Source organism: Leptosomus discolor, chromosome Z (assembly GCF_034619465.1).
Source record: "Leptosomus discolor isolate bLepDis1 chromosome Z, bLepDis1.hap2, whole genome shotgun sequence".
In the NCBI taxonomy this organism is placed as follows: domain Eukaryota; kingdom Metazoa; phylum Chordata; class Aves; order Leptosomiformes; family Leptosomidae; genus Leptosomus; species Leptosomus discolor.
This window is the reverse complement of record NC_141419.1, coordinates 7,023,951-7,042,316: the sequence shown is the minus strand read 5'-3', so window position 1 is coordinate 7,042,316 and position 18,366 is coordinate 7,023,951. Positions and strand designations below refer to the sequence as shown.

General features: G+C 69.1%; 2 protein-coding genes across 4 annotated transcripts in view; both read right to left on the bottom strand.

The window, feature by feature from the left end:
* The window catches only part of THRAP3 (thyroid hormone receptor associated protein 3), a 31,373-nt gene extending 29,530 nt beyond the window's left edge, over positions 1-1,843 (bottom strand). For all 3 annotated transcript variants that reach the window (XM_086478938.1, XM_086478940.1, XM_086478939.1), the window contains exon 1: positions 1,793-1,843. The gene's annotated coding sequence lies outside the window, so the exon portion shown is untranslated. The remainder of the gene's footprint in view (positions 1-1,792) is intronic.
* On the bottom strand, positions 948-18,193 carry MAP7D1 (MAP7 domain containing 1). Its single transcript, XM_086480020.1, is given in 21 exon segments — positions 948-1,312; positions 1,470-1,655; positions 1,783-2,237; positions 2,555-2,722; positions 3,275-3,281; positions 3,365-3,570; positions 3,645-3,762; positions 3,900-3,957; positions 4,070-4,123; positions 4,230-4,334; positions 4,665-4,824; positions 4,898-5,398; positions 5,496-5,629; positions 5,756-5,898; positions 6,039-6,161; positions 7,684-7,794; positions 9,399-9,513; positions 9,838-10,001; positions 10,651-10,719; positions 10,864-11,541; positions 18,127-18,193. Coding segments are annotated over 21 exon segments (3,987 nt in total).
* Positions 18,194-18,366: the final 173 nt, after the last annotated feature.

Genomic DNA, 18,366 nt, shown 5'->3' with positions numbered 1-18,366 from the left:
GAGATCTCCTCTTCAGCCACAGCACTCGAGGGCAGCAGCCACACAAAGGGCACATTAAAAACAGACCTAAACTGTCACATTGGCTTTACCATAAACACTGACGTAACCACCTGCCTTGGCTACTGGCGGGATGGAATACTGCAAGAGTCCTTTGCAGAGAGCAACTGCATGATTTAATTGTCTGTGCTCTGAGGAAAGAGCACCCTGAAAACGGCCATTTGCTGATGTGACCCTGCAGCCTCTTACACACGTGCTCTGTGCCAACTCTGCTGCAGAAGCAGCGGATAAAGGCTCTTCTCCTTCCACCCATCAGCTGTAAGACAATCTGTAACGTTTTCCAAATGGCTTTACATACTGGTTATTTCAATGAGCAAATCTCATGCCACAGCATTAGACACGTCACTTACACTTAAAAACAAGAACGAGTACCCCACCTCCGACAAGTCCCGAGAAAATGCTGTTGCACACACCCTACCACCCACTCCACGTCTATGGAGTCCTCACAGGCAAGCAAACAGAAGTGAACCTGTGCCTTCCAAGGCTGCTGTACGGAGTACTGCTTATTCCAAACTTATCGCGTCACCTCCTGGCACATAAACGCGCACAGAAAGTCATTCAGGAGGCAATTATAGTGACAATTACCTCGTGGAGCCTTTGAAACATACTTATAGAAACCACGAACACATTAATCTCCCCAAAACAAGAGCAGTTAGGGAAACAAGCCCTCAGCCTGGTGACAATAAAGATTCAGGACTCACACGTGCCTCCCTCCTACCGCAAAGCCCATTCCGCCGCATGGACTGAGGTTCTACTAAACTTCACTCTTAAGCAAAAAAATGCAGAGTGGAGAGTGCGAGTGAACAAATCCACCCTGCTGCACCAAGCAGCACACGGTGCTGAGCGCCGGTGCGTGAAGCCTGCGAGACCATGTGGGGTTCAACCCCAGCTCACGGGGTCACGGCTGTGGCCCAGACCAACTGGTACCCCCGCAAAGTGCCGCGCTCCCCGGACCCCGACCGCCTCCCTCGGGAATACAGGCAGCGCCTCCCGTGCCGCAGCGATCCCAGACGTCGCCCGTGACCCCGGCGAAGAGTGGAAACGTCCGTGGACAGGACGAAGGCCCAAAGCGGGGGAGGAATCTCCGGGGACGGTGCCCGGAAGCCCGAGAGGAGGACGGGAATCTCCAGGAACGGGCTGGGCCGGGACAGGGGGGTGAGCCTCCGGGGACAGGCCCAGGACTGAGGGGGGGAGCCTCCGGAGACAGGCCCGGGGCTAGTGGCGGAGGGGGGAGCCTCCGGGGACAGGCCCGGGGCTAGTGGCGGGGGGGGGGGGAGCCTCCGGGGACAGGCCCGGGGCTAGTGGCGGGGGGGGGGGGAGCCTCCGGGGACAGGCCCGGGGCTAGTGGCGGGGGGGGGGGGGGGGGGGGAGCCTCCGGGGACAGGCCCGGGCCGGCCCGGGCCGGCCCCAACCGGACCCGGGGACGCGACGCAAGGCCTGGCCCAGCCCAGCCACGAGGCCTCGTTCAGGCCGGGCACCGGGCGGCCCCGGGAGCGCCCCGCCGCCGCGCTTGAGCCTCGCCCGGGGGGGCCGCGGGGCCGCGCCCGGCACGTGGCGGCCGCCGGGGGGCGCGGGGGGGGGCAGTGCCACGCTGAGGCCTAGGGAAGGGAGGCACAAGGCCCACCTGAGGCGGGCGGCGCAGCCGCGGAGAGCCCTCGGTGCGAGGAGGGAAGGGGAGGGCGCAGCGGCAGAGGGCAGGGCCGCGCCCGGCCGAGCCGGGCCTACTCGCACTTACCGGACCCCGCTCAGCCGCGGCCTCCTCAGCAGCCAGGCGCCTCCACCTCCTCCTCACGCACTTCCGCTTCGCGCCCGCCCGCTGCCTGTCCGCGGGGCCTGCCGGGAACCGCAGTCCGGCCCCCTCGCTGCGCTCATTGGCTGTTACTCCAGGCGGACTACAACTCCCAGCGGGCCCCGCGTGGGGCTTTACATCATTTCCGTCTCCTCCCCTGGCGCCACGGAGAGGGTGAGGCTTCCGGCGGGGAGGGGCGGGGCTACGGGAGGAGGAAATGGCGGCGGGGGCGATGGCGCAGGCTGCCTGCCCCGGTGTGGGCCGAGCCTCCTCCCGCACGCCCGGGCCCCCGTTTCTTCCCCCGCCGTGGAGGGGAGCGAGGCCGCAGAACAGCCGGTCGCTGACGGGGCCCTGTGGCTGTGTATGGGCGGCAGCTCCTTCCCGCCCGGGACTTGTCGGCGCAGGCCGCGGCCCTCAGAAGCTGGAGGCCTAGGGCTCCCCGCCTGGTTTCCCCTCCCTGTCCCGGGCCCGTTGCAGCTCCCGAGGGCCCAGCTGCGGGGCCCCTGGCTCAGAGGCCGGGCCAGGGAGGGTGCAGCTCTGGGGCAGGGGCCCGCTGATGCGAGGGCGGGCAGGGTGAGCCTCCTGCATCGCCGGGAGCGGCGCAGGGGGGCTGACAGGGCACACGGTGCTGTGGGGGGCTCTAGGGGTGAACCCTGACGCGGGAGTAACTCTGCCCCCCTGCTGCTGGGGGACCAGGAGAGCTCCCACCCCGCGGAGCACCGAGGCACGGCCGCCTGCCCACAGGCAGCGCGGTTCCCGGGGACACGGCGAGGCGAGGGCAGTTGTCCACTTTTATTGTTCGCAAAGGTTGTCCGGATGCATAACACTGTCACAATGGCACGGAGAGCAGCGTGGCGCCGGCCGGGCCCTGGGCACCTGCTCCGGGGGCAGCCAGTGCACACGCAGACATGCGCGGGGACGTGGGGATGGGGAGTGACCTCCACCCGGACGGGCTGCAAGCCCCAGGCAGCCCCCAGTCCTCCTGCCCTGCGCAGGGCCCAGCCAGGCGAGCGTCCCCGGTATCTGGCCGAGCTCTATTTACAGTATTCACATACATTGTACCCAGCAAGTTAAATAACTACATTATTACACCACACGTCTGGGGCGGCTCTGGCAGGCTGCTAGGGTGGGGGCATCAGTCTGATAAGGTGCATATTTAAAAAAAAAAAAAAAAAACCCAACAAAAACGAAATAAAAACAAGAACAAAGAGAGAAACCAGGCATCCCTGCAGCAGGCAGGGGGCCAGTGGCCACCTCGCCAGGGTCCCGCACCACCCAGGCCCCCCGCAGCAGGGCTGGGCACGCACGGCGGGCGGGGGGGAGCAGCGAGGTTTTTCTTCTGACAACAGCTACGGTTCTGCGCGGGCGTCCGGAGTTGGGACGTGTGCGGTGGCCCCGTGGGGACGTCTGCCAGGGCCTGGCCCTCACAGCACCTCTGCGGGAGAAGGGAGGGTGCGGCGGTGAGACCGGGCAGCCATGGCATCGCCCTGGTCCCCCGTGAGCCCCCCCATCTCTCACCTGTCACCTGGGGGGGCTTGACCACAGCCTGCTTGAGGAAGGGCTCCTTCTCACCGAAGGGGATGATGCTGCCGGGGCTGCTGCTGTGGTGGGAGAGCTCCAGCAGCTCCTGTGACCCCTCCTTGCCTGAGAAGCCGTTCTCATGCTTGCTGGGCTGGACGCCGTTCACCAGGGAAGCCGGGGATGCCACCTCCTTGGCCAGGGAGCTGCGGGGTGGGAGGGCTGGGGTCAGCCAGGGCCCCGCCGCCCCCCTGGCCCCCCTGGCCGCCCCCACGCTCACCTTGGCTGCAGCCCCTCGCCCACCAGGCCTTTCGGCCCCCCTGGCGTCCCTGTGCTCGGTGTCTCCGTCTCAGGGAGTTCCTCCTCCTTCGGCATCGGCCCCACACGCTTCTCGCGGCCTGGGGATGTTGGCAGAGCCCCTGCTCAGCCATGGCTCCGGGCAGGAGCATGGCTGGGGGACAGCAGGACGGGGTCGTGGCTCCGCAGACCCTGGGCACCCCAGAGATGCAGCAGGCTGTGGGAAGGGGCCGCATACCTGGAACATCCTCCTGCTCAGCTGCTTTCCCATTCACCACCTTCTTGTCCTCCTTCTTCTGCAGAGAGAGGAGAGCAGTGAGGGGCAGCGGCAGCTCCAGGCAGGGGCAGGAGGGCTCTGCAGAGTCCCCCACGTCCCCAGACACCTCAGGACAGGGGACAGGCACCCACCTTGGCATCCGCTGTGTCTGACTTGCGCGTCCTCTTCATGATCTCCTCCAGGCGCTGCAGGGCAGAGAGAGGCTTGTGCTCAGCTCTCGACAGCAGGACCCACCCTGGGTGCTGGGCAAGACCCTTGCAGGGGAACCCCTGCCGTGCCCCCAGCCCTCACCTTCTTCCTCTCCAGCCGCTCCTGCTCCTCACGCTGGAAGTGCTTCTCCCGCTCCAGGCGCTGCCGCTCAGCCTCTTCGCGGGCCCTCGCCTCGGCCTCTTCCCTCTGCGGCACAGTGGGGCGTCAGGGATGGATGAGAGGGGGCAGGGACGGACGGGATAGGGCAGGGACGGATGGGATCGAGCAGGGACAGTGGGGACAGGCTGCCCTGGTGGCTCAGTACAGCCCTTCCCCGCTTCCCCTCCCACCACCCTGGGCATCGAGGGGCTGGGCTGCCCCTTGCCCCCACATCCCACTGGGGCGAGAACCACAGGAGAGCATCTCTGCCTTCCCCCTCCATCCCTGCCTCCACCTCCCATCCCACCTCTTCCTCGCTCATCCCCTTCACCCCACCTCCCCTGCAGCCCCTTGCCCCCGCACGCCGCCATCCCAGACCTGTCTCTGCAGCCGCTCTGTCTCCTCCCGCTCGGCCCGTGCTTTCTCCTGGGCCTCGAGTTCCTCCTGCAGCCGCCGCTCCTCCTCCCGCTGGCGTGCCAGGGCCTCCCTGCGCATCTGCTCCTCCGCCGCCTGCTGCGCCCGCTCCTCCTGCAGCCGCCTGTGGGGAGGGGGCCCTCAGCAAGGTGGGGGGGCCGAGGCCGGGGTGGGGGGCCGTGGGGGGCAGCACCCACCTCTCCCGCTCCTCCTGCTCCCGGCGCTCTCGCTCCTCGCGCTCCCGCTGCTCACGGGCCTGGCGGCGCTTCTCCGCCAGCAGCCGGGCAGCCTCCTCCCGGTCGGTGGTGCCAGCTGGGGGTCTGCCTGGGGGGGTGGCTGGCACAGGGCTGGGGGCTGCAGGGGCTGGGGGGTGCACACAGCATCAGTGCTGCTCCTGCTCCCCCGAGCCCCGCCGCCCCCCAGGCACCCCGTACCCACCTGCTGTTGGCTCTGCGGGGATCTTGGGGGGCTCAGGGAGGGCCGGGGGGGCCGGGCCTCGCTCCTCCTCCTTCTTCTCACGTGCCTTCGCCTGGCCCTCCTGCTCCCCCCGCTCCTCCCGGGCCCTGGCCCGCACCTTGGGAGAGGAGTGGACGCTGCGAGGCAGGGGTGGCTTGTGGGGAGAGCCGAGGGCCGGGCTGGGGGACGCCGGACGGGCTTTGGGGGTGGCAGGGGATGAGGGACGGTTCTTGGGGCCGGGGCTGCAAACAGACCAAAAGATGGTGTTAGTGGGTCTGGGGCAGCCCCCGGGGCAGTGGGGCAGGGGGCTGGGCAGCCCCCATGGCAGCAGGTCCCTACCTGCTGTCCGCTGCGGGCAGGAGCCGGGGCTGTGCCGCTGGCAGCGATTGCCGCTTCTTGAGGCTGCGCTCACGGGACAGGGCGCTGCGCTCCTTGGCGTTCTCCCGCTCCTTCTCCTTCTTCTCCTTCTTCTTCTGCTCCAGCCGGGGAGAGACAGAGAGAGTCAGCCTCAGCACCGGGTGCTCTGGCTTAGCCAGGAGTCCTGCTGCGCCCCTTGGCTGCCCTGGCACCGAGGGGTCCCCATGGGAGGTGGCACTCACGGGTGAGGATTCAGTCCTGCGGCGCGGCGTCACGTCGGGGCTACCGGTGGTCCCCTTCCGCCTCTCCCAGCAGCGATGCTGCAGGCGGTGGTTGTGGCAGGGGCTGAGGGGGCTGGCGGAGGCCGAGCGGGGGCACACGGGCACTGGGAGTAGGAGTGACCACACCGTCAGGACAGAGCCGGCACGGCCCCGGCACCAGCTCTCTGCTGGCTTCAGGCACCCTCGTCCCAGTCCCCCGCCTGTGCCAGGACCCGTGTGGCCCCATGTCCCCCCAGGTGCTCACCCTGTTCTTTGCCATTCCCGGCCAACGTCACGGCGCTCCGGCTGCGTGCGAGGAAGGAGAGGGTGGGCGTCATCAGCCGGTCCACGATGCTGCTCTCCCACGGGCTCAGCTGCAAGCTCCGGTCTGGGGAGGGAGAGGGGCCCTTAGCACAGCCCCGAGCCCCCAGGCACCAGCCCCAGCCCCATGGCGATCCGCCAGGAGGGAGCAGCCGGGTGGCTGCAGCAAGACCAGGGCACATGCACGGCCCTGGGAGTGCCCAAAGCTCAGCCGTGCTGGGGAGGGGTCCCCACCATCCTGCACGGCCGGCTGAGCAAGACGAGGGGCTGTGCAGGCGCAGACACGGGTGGGCGGCTGGATGCTCGTGGGATGGCGCTGTGGCACGACAACGGTGTCCCTGTGCCCTGTGGACACCCCCACGACCGTGCACCCGCAGTGATGGCACCTGCGGTGCCAGGGTGCCACCCTGCTGACAGCAGCCCCTTCCACTCTGGCCCTCTCCTTGCACCCGGCACTGGCATGCACCATCTCTGTGCCCCTGTCCTGGTGTGATCGAGCCCCCAGCACGCTGGAGCTGCTGCAGGGACATCGCAGTGTGCCCTCACCTCAAGGGAGCTGTGCCAAAATCACGAAGCATGCCGTGGGAGCCAGGCCAGGCTCATGGCACCCAAAGAACGGCAGTCCTCGGCCATGCTGCCGGCTCAGCTGGGCACGGGGCTGCCACCGGCTGCCCTCCAGTGCACGTCACCGGCACCGAACACCCCACAGGTGCACGGAAAGCACCCACAGAGACAGGGCCCCTCTGCCTCTCTCCACTGGGGCCCCCAGTCAGGCCAGGAGCAGCACCAACTGCCAGGAGGGGAGACAACAGAGCCATGGGTGCAGCGGCGGGGACAGGGCACTGGGTCCAGCACTGGCCCAGGGAGATGCTGCTCCCACCCGGGCGGTGCCGAGAGCCCCTGGGTGCCTCTCCCCGGGCTTAGCCCCCCATGAGGGGCTGGTGGGAGCCGCCTGCGTCAGCTGCTCCAGCTATTTATACCCGGCCGGGAAGGCGCACACCCATCACCAGGCAACTCCGAAACACAACAGCAGGCCCGGGGCTGGACGCATCCCTCTGGCGCGCCCGGCAGCCTCGGGCAGCTCGCCCAGGGCCAGGATGACCTCTCAGCACCCGACGCAGCACTGCACCCACAGCACTCCGTGGCACCCATCCCCGGGTGCTTGTGGGGACAGCCGTCACGGCAGCGGGCACCGGCACCGTGCCCAGCCCCGAGGAGGGTGCAGTGACAGGCAGCCCCACTCTGTGGCTGCATCTGCGCCCACTGGAGCTGCCCCGGGGCAGGGAGCCAGAGCTCCCGGTCCCCATCCTGGCGCCCCACGGGGCTGCCAACACCCAGCCACTCCTCCTCCTCCTCCTCCTCCTCCTCCTCCTCCTCCTCCTCCTCCTCCTCCTTCTCCTCCTCCCAGCTGCAGCCGCTGGCCGGCTCCAGCCTCCTCCTGCAAACAGCAAACGGCTTCTCCTCTCTCCGCGGGCACCGTGCTGCAAGGCAGGGCCTGGGGACGGGGGACCCTGGCCTCGGGGGTCCCCAGCGCTAGGCGGGGGCTGGGCTGTGCCCCCTGCGCTGGGGCAAACACAAAGGGCTCTTACTTCTACTGGGAGAGTTCCAGAGGGTGGCGGAGGATTTGGAGAGCCGCTTGTTGATTATAGAGTCGACGTGTTTGGGGAGGTTTACAGCGGACACCGAGCACCGGCTCGCACCTGGAGGAGGGAAAAGACACAAGGGCATTAAGGTCCCGGGGCCAGGGCCGGGCCCCCCACATGCAGCATGCACAGCCGCGCCGGGGCACTGGGGCAGGAAGACACGGCACAGAGAGTGGGACCAGGAGATGCTGGAGTCCGGGGACACAACACACGGCGCTGGCATCCGGCACGGCGCCCGAGCCTCGGGGGTTCATGCTGGGATCATGCAGGGATCTCATCCTCAGGGAGCCAGGGCAGCTCCCGGGCCCCGCCACGCCAGTCTCCCCAAAACCAGTCCTGGGAACTGGGAGCTGGGTGGCCAGGGACCTTGGCAGCACTGAGCGAGCAGCCAGCCTGGAGGAGCAGGTTGAGGGCAGCAGGTCCAGACAGAGACGGGACAATGCTCACACTGGTGCTGGGTCACTAGGGCAAGGCCAGGAGGGTGCTGGTGGCCGGCAGCACCTCCACAGGGCACCGGGATCCCTCCACTCTGGCTGGGCTCCTCCAGAGAAAACGGCCAGGGGAACTTGCAAGTGAGAGCGCTGGTGGCAGCTCTGGCAGCGCGTCCCACGGGACGTGGCAGGGGAACGTGCCCCTTGCCGGACCCTGCCAGGCGCTGCACTACGGACACACAGGTCTGTCCCCCAGTGTGCCACAAGGCACAGCCGGACGCACGGCACCCTGACGCACGGCCCAGACAGGCATAACCAGAACATGGTGCCTGTACACCCAGCCTGGCCAGGCACAGCACCTGTACACATGTGGGGCCAGGCACACGGTGCTGGTACACACAGCCTGGCACACAACGCCTGTACGCCCAGCCCAGTACAGCCAGGGCTGCCACAACCGCCCCATGGCACAAACCAGGCAGGCAGACCTGGGGGCACAGTGCTCCCCTCTACGCCATCGGCCTGCCATCCGCCACGCCAAGCAGTGCCAGCGCTTGCTGGCACAGCCCCGTCCCCTCAGCAGTCAGGGGACAGGGGAGACCTCCACATGCCCAACCATGGTGTCAAACCCCACGGGGTGTCCCTGAGGAGCCCCCAAGGAGAGGGGCCAGCTGGGCTCCGGCTGTGGAGCACTGGGCACAGCTGAGCCTCCGGCAGCCACAGCAGGGGCATGGCACAGCACGGCACGGCCACGCACACCCGGGAGCACACACAGCCACTGTCACCCCCAAGTTGGAGCTGGAGGGGCCAAGTGCTGCCCCCACCCAGCCAGGGGACAAGGGGACATGCCGCAGCACAGACCCCAACAAGAGACGGCAACAGCCTCACACAGCTCCACAACCCTGCCTGACTCCTCCTGGCTGCTGGAGACCCGGGCAGCGTGGCCACGGCATCCCCGCAGGCAGCCAGGGCTGTCCCCAAGCACGTCCCCACGCAGAATGGTGACCGCGACGCTTACGCCAGCCCCACGAGAGCAGGGAAAAGCCAAGGGACCCCACCGGGCCCTGGCACAGCCTGGGCTGACAGCGGCATGACCCCACAGCCGAGTGGGGCTGAGCTGGGTTTGTGGGGTCTCGCCTTCCTTGCCCAGAGCACAGCAGAGCCGTGCCCAGCCGACATCGCCGCTGGCAGAGCCGTGGGGCCCTGGGTGCCTGCGCCCAGCCTGGCACTCACCGTCCTTGTGTGCAGGGGAGCCGTGGTGCAGGGCCCCAGCCCAGGACCACCGCTGCTGCCGGATCTCTGCCCACGTCTTCTTGGCCGACCGCTGGATTGCTGCCTCGTAGCGCTCCTGCCCAAGGGAGAGGGACAGGGTGAGGCTGGTGGCTGGGGGCAATGGGGCCGGGACCAGATGGAGCCTCCCAGCACGAGGCTATCACAGCAACGGGGATGCTTGGAAGATGGGACAGTGATGCCCACCCTGGCCAGGGCACGTGTGCCCAAGGAGCCGGGCACCACGGAGGCTCTGCACCATTGAAGGATGGGCACCACGGAGGACAGGGATGGTGGGCAGCTCCCAAAGGGCTGCTGGAGCCACAAGATCTCCCCAGGGAGCACATCCCCAGTGTGCCACCCCGGCCCCCCACCCGCTGCACCCATGACGTTCCATCCTCACCTTGTTCTTCTCCAGCTTCTGCCTCTGCCGCTCCTCCAGGACGGCGCGGCGCTTCTCCGCCTTCAGCCGCTGCTCCTCCAGGCGCTTGCGGCGCTCCTCCAGCTGCTTCTCCCGCAGCAGCCTGGCCTTCTCCTCCTTCTCCAGCCACAGCACCCGCTTGGCGGCTGCAGGAGGGAACCGGGGCAGCGGGGTCACACCCGAGGCACAGCCCTGGCCCCAGTGAGCCCCGTGGTGGGGACGCGTGCCCGTGCCGGCAGCGCAGGGCCAACGGCTGGCTCCGGCCGGGGCACGAGGCTGGGCTCCCTGGGTGCGCGGGGCAGGCGGCATCGCGGCCGGCCGGCGAGGGAGGGGTTTGGGCGAGGACAAAAGGGAGGCCGGGAGCCCGCCGAGCCGTGCTGCGCCAGCGAACAATGGGGGAATGAGGGTGGAAAGAGCGCGGGGACAAGGAGGCCCCATGCGCGTCGCAGGGGCCCCGCTTGCCCGCCGCCCCGAGCTGCTGCGGGGCTGCCCGCAGCTGCCTGCTGCTGCCTGCACACAACTGGGCACTGGCTGGTGCCACCCAGGCACCCGGGGAGCACCCAGACTGCAGGGAGCAGCCGGGAGAGCGCGGCAGCAGGGGCAGCGGCGTGCCGGGAGGGGCAGAGCCGCTGGCACAGCAGCTCCTGCCTGGGCTCAGCTCATCGCAGCTAATGGGATTGCCCGTGACCCGGCAAAGCTCCTTAGCTCCTGCCTTCCCCCCCATCCACTTTCCCTCCCGGCACGTGCCCGAGGTTCACCGGCCCCGCGTCCCACCCTGCTCCCCCAGCCCCGTACCCAGGTACTTGGCCCGCTCTTCGCGCCGCTCCTTCGCCTGCTTGTGCCTTGCCTGGGCTTTCTGGGCATCTGCAGCAGGGAGACACGGTCAGAGCAGCACCCGGCCCCCCCCAGCCCCAGCGCTGTGCCAGCACCAGCTGGGCCAGAGGCATCAAGCAGTGCCCACAGGGTGCCAGCATCACCAGAGCACCCCTGGCCCCCCTGGACACCCACCTTGCTTGGGCCTGGGGCTGGCGGCAGGAGCCGGTGAGGCTGCAGCTGGGGTGGAGCGGTCACTCCGGGGGGGCACATCTTTCGAGGGCCCGGCTGTGCCACCCGGGGGGCTCTTGGCATCGGAGGGGGCCCCTTCACCGGCAGTCGGGGCAGGGGGTTTGCTCCCGCAGGGCGGCGTCTCTGCCGGGCAGGGAGCAGCAGCAGCATGGACGGGGACTGGGTGGCTGGTGGCGTGGGGTGATGCCTCTTCTTTGGGGTGCTCCGTCACAGTGGGCGGGGGGGGGCCAGGAGGGGACTGGTCACACCATGGAGGGACGCTCTCTGCCGAGGGGGCCACAGCTGCAGGGATGGGGGAGACAGGCTGTCCTGATGGCGTCGCAGCTGGAGGGACGGGTTGGTCACGCTGTGGGGTGCTGCTCTCAGAGGGGGGTGTCACGGCTGGGGGGCAGATGGGCTGCCTGGAGGGGGTCATGGCTGCAGGGATGGGTGAGACGCTCTTTTCAGAGGGAGTGATGGCTGGAGGGATGGGCGAGATGGGCTGTCCAGAGGGGACGATGGCTGGAGGGACGGGTCGGTCACGCTGTGGGGGCGCGCGTTCTCCCTGCAGTGCATCCCCAGGCAAGGGGGGCAGCGAGGTAGGGGGGGGCACGCTGTCTCCCATCGGGGACGGTGGCTTCCCTGCAATACAAGCAGAGCAGAACTGATGGTCACTCAGTGGGGCAGCCCCATCCTCTCCAAACACAACCCTCAGGGTTGCAGCCCTGTCCCCGCTAACCACAGCCCTTGGGAGCAAGGCTGTCCCTGGCCACAGGGGCTGGTGACAGTCCCTGGATCCCCCTGCGGAAGGCAGCGGGACCCCCACCCAAGCCCTACTGCTGCCCCCATCTTGGGGGGCACCCACGCCACCTCACGCCGGGTGCCAGGCGCTGGGTGCACAATGCACAGAGGCGCCGGCCGGGGCTCTGCCAGGCACCGCTGCCACAAAGCCGCCCTTCTTCCCCCAGCAGCTGCCGCCTCGGCCCTGCTGTGGGGGGGACGCAGGGACAGAGACCCCACGGGGACCCACACGCTTCGCCGCTGCTCTCCCCGGAGGATGCGGGGCCGCTTCCGCCGGTGGTGCTTGCAGCACAGCCAGAGGCAGGATGGGCGCGGGCCCCGCGACCTGACGTCAGCGCTGCGGCCCATGTCCCCCAGCGCCGTGCGGCAGCCGGGCCCGCGCGCAGCCATGAACTCATGGCCCAGGAATGCACACGAGGCCGCCGCCATCGCCGCCGCCAAGCAAACAGCCCCCTCCCCGCGTGGGGCCAGGCCACTCGCTGCCCCCCGCATGGGGTGGGCGGAGGGCACCGGTCTGTGCACCCCAAGGGGAGCAGCCCAGGGAATCACCCCCCCGTCCCAGGCCAGCCCCAGGGGAGCCCAGCAGCCGGGGACCCTGGGGGAGCCCGCTGCATGCATCGACGCTGGGGACGCAGACACGGTACCAGCCACCCTGCGAAGCCGCAGCATGTGCCCTCTGCATAGGGTGGATATGCCGAGAGCCCCCGTGGTGACCAGCAGCGGTGATCCCCCCCATGGTTAACCAGCCCTTTGCAAATGCACCCTTGGGGTGCGTGCCAGGACCACAGCGCTGATCCCCACGCAGTGGGCAGCACCATCACTCCTGCCCAGGAATGATGCCCGAGCCACCCTCATGCCACCAGCTCCCAGCTCTGGCAGCACGGGACGGCTGGGTCACCAGCGACTGGCACCCGCTGGCCCTGGCGAGCGGCTCTCGCTGCAGGGCGATGTCCTGCACCAGGCTCAGCCGTGTTTGCAGAGCTCTCCACAATCTTCAGCGAGGGGCAAAGTGTGGGCTCTGCAAACACGGGCTGGCGCCGCTCCTCCACCCTGTGTCGGAGCCCGCCAATCCCAAGGGCAGCCCTAGGCTGTCGGGGAAGGCACCGCCAACCCCCCCGCGCTGCAGGCGTGGGTGCACCCCAGGTCCTATTGTCCCCCAGCACCCATGCCGGGGTTCAGCACCCACAGCAGCACCCGCCTGCCAGGGAAGGGCTGGAGGTCCTGCTGCAACCCCCCAGCAGGCTGGGACTCATGCCAGCAGTGTTCACCCATCCCAGGCTCTGCAGGGGACGCAGCCAGCCCCGGCCCCCCCCCCCCTGCCCCCCCGCAGACCCCAGCAGCCTTCCGGCTATTTTCTGTTGCAGGAAGCCAGCCCATCCCCTGGCCCCGATCCTGCACATCCCGCGTCCCCATCGCTGCACCCTGCGAGGTGGCCATGAGCCTGATGTGTGGCCGGGAAGGTGCGGGGGCTGCAGCTGAGGGCTCCCTCCCCCCAGTTCCCCAGGGCTGCCCCAGATCAGCACCCATGGACAGGGGTCTTGGTGGCCCCACAGGCGCCGGCTCTAAGGACAATACCTGCGGTGGCACTGTGTGTGTCCCAGCTCGGAGGGGTGACCCCCTGGCAGTGCTGTGGTGACACAGCCGGGTGCTGCCCGCAGGGCTGCCAGCCGGGCGAAAGCTTCAAGGGCAGGCTGACACCTCCGAGCAGATGGGAATACCTCCTGAAGCCCCGGACGTGCGGGGAGCAGTGCGAGGGGGATGGTGGGTGCCTCCTGCCACCCCATGCCGCTGGGCACAGAGCCCTGGGCAGAGCCCTGGGCAGGATCCGTCCCACCCTGCTGGCTGGAGGGATGGCAGCACCCACGGCCAGGGCAGGGGCTGCTGGGCACAGCCAAAACCTCAACGCATGGCCAGGGCCAGCCCTGCCGCCATCTGTCCCTGTCGCTGCTCCCGCGCGGCAGCTGCCCTGAAACCCAACGCTGCCTGCGCCCGGGTGGCGCGGGCGTCCCCCTCTCCCCCAGCCGGGGCATTCCGCAGGGGATTAGCTCCCTGGCCCCCCAGACACGCAGGCATGGCTCCCTCGCAGCTCCCAGCCCAGTGCTGCTGGCACCGGGATGACGCTGTGCCCGGCCATGGGCCACGGCCACAAGGCGAGGTGCTGCCCCTCGACGTCGTGTCACCCAGCCCATCCCGGCTCCTCCTGTGGGTCCATGTGGCACCAGCACCCGCACCACCAAGCAGCGCTGGCACCTCCGGCCCGGCACTGCCCGGTGCGGCGTTGCTCCGTGGCCGGCACATGGCTGGGGATGCTCATCCAGGCAGAGGCAAATTCCCCAGCGCCGTGAAGCGAGAGCACATCGAGGCCCCGCGGGGTGCTCCGGTCGGAAGGCAAGCAGCCCTTGTTAACCGTCCCCGCAGGGTGCTTCCCACGAGGGCGGGAGGGGGGGGGGCACCCACCACACTTTAACCTCAGCTCCCCTCGTCCACCGTATCCTCACGTACCCACTCTGCGACACAGCCAGGGCTGCTCTGCATGCCGTACCCGTTGGCCCACCCGTACCCCGGGAGGAGAGGAGGGTAGGGTGGCAGGGGCCCATTGGTGGCTGCTGCAAAGCCACCCAGAAGGGCTGGTGTCATAGGGCCTGGCCAGCGGACCCCGGCCACCCTGGCCATGGCACAAGTCCCTGCCATGCCCAAGAACAAGGTCCTGAGGAGAAGCCCAGCCCCAAGAGCCACCGCTGGCTCTGCAGGGCTGCTCCGCACAGCTCATAGGGACACCCATGACCCCTGCACCCTTGGGCCCTTCCTGGTGTGGCTGCTTCCCAGCTGCCTCCCTCCACCTCGATGGCAGCCCCACAGCCGTGCCAGAGGAGGGGAAAGGATGGATCCCCAGGGCCTCTCCTCTTTGCCAACAGGTCCCAGTGCTGAGCTGGGAGGCAGCCATGGCCCCAAGGCCAGGATTGCTCTGCAGGTGCTGGTGTCCGGCAAGAAGAGTGGCTGCTCGAGGCCACTGGCATGCTGTGGGGTGCACTATGGGTGCTCAAAGCCTTTGGGGTGCTCAAGAGCCCCAGCGCTGCCCCCTGATCCCACCCCACCTTGCACTGACTCAGATATGCTTCAGAGCTGAGCCCTGCACTGTCCCACCCAGCTCTGGGGATTCCCCTGTGCCGCAGCACCCCTCGCACCTGGATGACGGAGACGGTGAGCAAGCGTCCCCGGCACAGCCCCGGCACGTCCCGGCTGCAGGCGCAGTGCTGACACACACCTTCGACCCCCGCTCACATGCACAGGCAGGGAGACGTGAGTGATTCGTAGAACAAACATCAGCAGCCCTACACCACAGCGGTGGCCAGGGCCACCCTGGCAGCCACTGACAGCAATGACACCCCATCCCCCTTGGAAGGGTCCTGTGGTGCTGCTGCCCACAGCCACCCGGTGCACCCTGGCCCCAGGCAGCACGGGTGCTGCAGCCCGAGGCTGGCTCCTCTCCCTGCCGGCTCAGAGCCAGCAAAAGGTAGCCGGAGGCACCAGGGCAGGTCAGGCACCATCTCATGGTGCCCGCAGCTCCGCTTCATGGACGGGCCTCCAGGGCCAGGCAGGAGCAGGGCAGGAGAGGCGCAGGTCGCAGGGCAGGAGGGGTGCAGGCAGCTGGGAGGGCACAGCCTGATGCCCGTGGTGGGTGCCGGGCAGGAAGAAGGGGCACAGCAGGGCATTGCCCACTCAGTTGGGGCCATGCTGCCTTTGCACCCGCTCTTGGCAGGGCTGTTTTGGGAGTGGGCTGCACCCCCTTCCCAAGATCCATAGCCCCTGAGCCATTGGGACGAGGGGGCAGCCATGGGGGAACCATGCCGACCCCCGGGCCGCAGCAGAGGCTGCTGAGCTCCTGCAGCTCAGCACTGAGCGGCGGTGATGGGCCAAGCTAGAGAGCAACAAGGGGAACTTGGGAGACGGGATCTCGTGGCCAGAGCGGGGCCAGAGCTGGGGGATTTCCAGGGTTTAAAATACATGCGAAGGAAAGAGCCTGAACTGCTGCTGCACCCCGGCACCCCCACAGCACCAAACTTTCCATTATGGCTACGGTCACAGCACAGCCCCAAACAGACCGAGGGCAGGGGCAGGCAGCACCTGCCTGCCATCCATCTGGGCAGCACCGACGGGAGGTGCCCTCGTCCTTGGGGTGACCCATGCAGAGCTGCCAGCGCAGAGGGCAGCTGGCCCAGCTGCCCTCCCAAAAACCTGTCTGCTAGCATCACGCTGGGAAAACAGAAACCTGGCTCGAGGGCAGGGCAGGGGGCTCGGTGCCTGCCAGCATCCATCCTCTTGGGAAGCAAATTCCTGGCACCTCCAAAAACCAGGTCCTAAGCCTCACAACGCGGATGCGGGCACCTACCGGGGCTGGGGCCGTGCAGGATCCGGCTCCACTCCCAGCAGGCTGCCCGTGCTGCTGCCCGTCCCTGTTCAGAGCCCTCCGACGCTGCGCTAACTATTTTGGACATGGCACCACGGGACTGTCACATCACCGCTCTGCACGTCGCATCACGTTGCTCTGACGATTTCGCAGCAGCAGCTCTCCTGGCGTCCCTGCGCTGGGAGAGCTCCCGAGCTGCCTGCTCCCAAACACAGGCACTGGCTGGCAACCAGCACACCCTGCACCCTCCCTCTGTGCCGTGCCGGAGGGAGAAGGGCTGAAGAAGCCAGGGGAAACCCGGACAAGAACGAATTCCTGCCTGCTCCCTGCCTTGGTCCTTGCCCCTCTGCCTGCCCATGGGGCAGCATTCCATGGGCGGCCCTGCACCCTGCCCTCCGCAAGCTCCTGCCCCCTCAGCACCACCGGCTGTCCCACACCACAATGGGTCCCGGTCCCTGGAGTGCAACCCCAGCCCTGCTGACAATAAGGACACGGCACATGGAGGGGGCCCCGGGGCTCTGATATGCGCAAGACAGAGATCAACCTGGTCTGCCCAGCCATGCGGGTCGCCCAAATGAGAAGGATTGGGGATGGTCCCCAGAGCGGGATGTGCTGCAGAGCTGCCTGCGCTCCCTCCGTAGAGAGGCAAGCACCTCCCCGCACCAGGGAACCGAACCACCCAGGGTGGTGTGGGGGGCCCAGCCGGCCGCAGGAGAGGCCAGCGTGGCCGGGAGCAGCCATCCCTCTTCCCCGGGGCAGCCATGGCCTCGAGAGGGAAGGAAAGGCCCCGCTGGGCTGCGCGCCGGGGCGGGCGGGAAGGCTGCGGAGGCGGCGAGTGGGACACAGACAATATGTCTGCAGCGCAGGACGCGCTGTTCGGGCAACGCAGCCGGCGATCCGCCGCCAGTTTGTTCAAGAAGTGTCAATAAAGGGCGAGCGGCCTTTCGGCATCGCCGGCAGCCCGCAGCAAGCCCTTCCCCGCCTGCGAGGGCCCGGGCGGCCGTGGGCGATGAATCACGGCGCGGTGGTGGGCACCGGGGACGAGGGGGAGGGGAGGCAGCCTCTCCTCTTCCTCCATCGGTGGGAAGCAGCTCCACCACGGAGCCCTGCTTAGTCACAGCCCGAGAGCCAGCGGGGCCAAAGAGCGCTTGGCTGGAGCCCTGCATGGAAGAGCCAAAACAAACCCTCGCCCCGAGACTCGGCCCCGCCGGCCGCCGCCCTCCCCAGTTTGCCGAGCCGAGGGCCGGCGGCAAGAGTTCATCCTGGGGCAGCGCTGGGACGGGACCCGCTCGCCCGTGCCCTGAGTCCCCATGGCGGCGGGGGGCAACGCCTGCGCCCCTCAACCCGCCGGCAGCGGCCTCTGCCCCGGCTGTGGCACCCTGGCTGGGAGGCTGCGGGCCGGGCCGTGGCGGTGACCCTGGCACAACCAGGGCAGGGACCCCACGGCCCCCCACGCCCCACAGCACGAGTTGGGCTAGGCAGGGCGTCGGGACCCGGCACCGCATGCGGCAGCGGGGCCCTGCCCGCCGCGACCCCCGGCAGCGGGACGCGGGGCCAGGCCGGCATCGCCCGGGCGCCACCGCCTCGGACCCCCCCACCACGGCCGCCACGGCGGGGCCGCCCCCGGGAGGGCTCCCCAAGGGCAGTTCCCTCTGCACCGCCCGGCGGCGGCGGGGCCGGGGGCTGCGCGGCTCCGTCCCACCCCAAGATGGAGGGGCCATGCCCGGGCTTTGTCCCTCCCGGCAAGACCAGCCCCCCCGGGCCCCGGCCGCCCCGGCCCCGGCAGCGCGTCTCCCCGGTTCCTCCACCGCCTCCCCGGGCCTCCGCCCCGCTCCGCCGCCCGAGCGGCTCCGCGGGCGGCCCCGCCGCATCCCCCGGGCCCGGCGGCCGCGGCATCCCCGCCGGCATCCCCCTCGGCCGGGTCCCGCTCCCCGCCTCGCCTCGGCTCCCGCCTCCCCCACGGCCGCATCCTGCACCCCCGACCGGGGCCGGAGCCGGTCCCCGCCGCGGAGCCTTACCCTGGGCCGGCTGGGGCTGGGGCTGGGGCTGGGGCTGCGGCTCCCGCCCGGCGCCGCTCCTCTCCATGGCGTGGCGGGGAGGCGCAGAGGGCTGGCCGAGCCGTGCCGAGCCGAGCCGTGCCGAGCCGCGCCGCCCCGCTCCCCCCGGCCCGGCGGGGGAGGACGCACGGCGCTCCCCGCCCCGGCCCCGGCCGCGCATCCCGCCCGGCCCCGCGGCCCCGGGCTGGGGGGGAGCGGGCA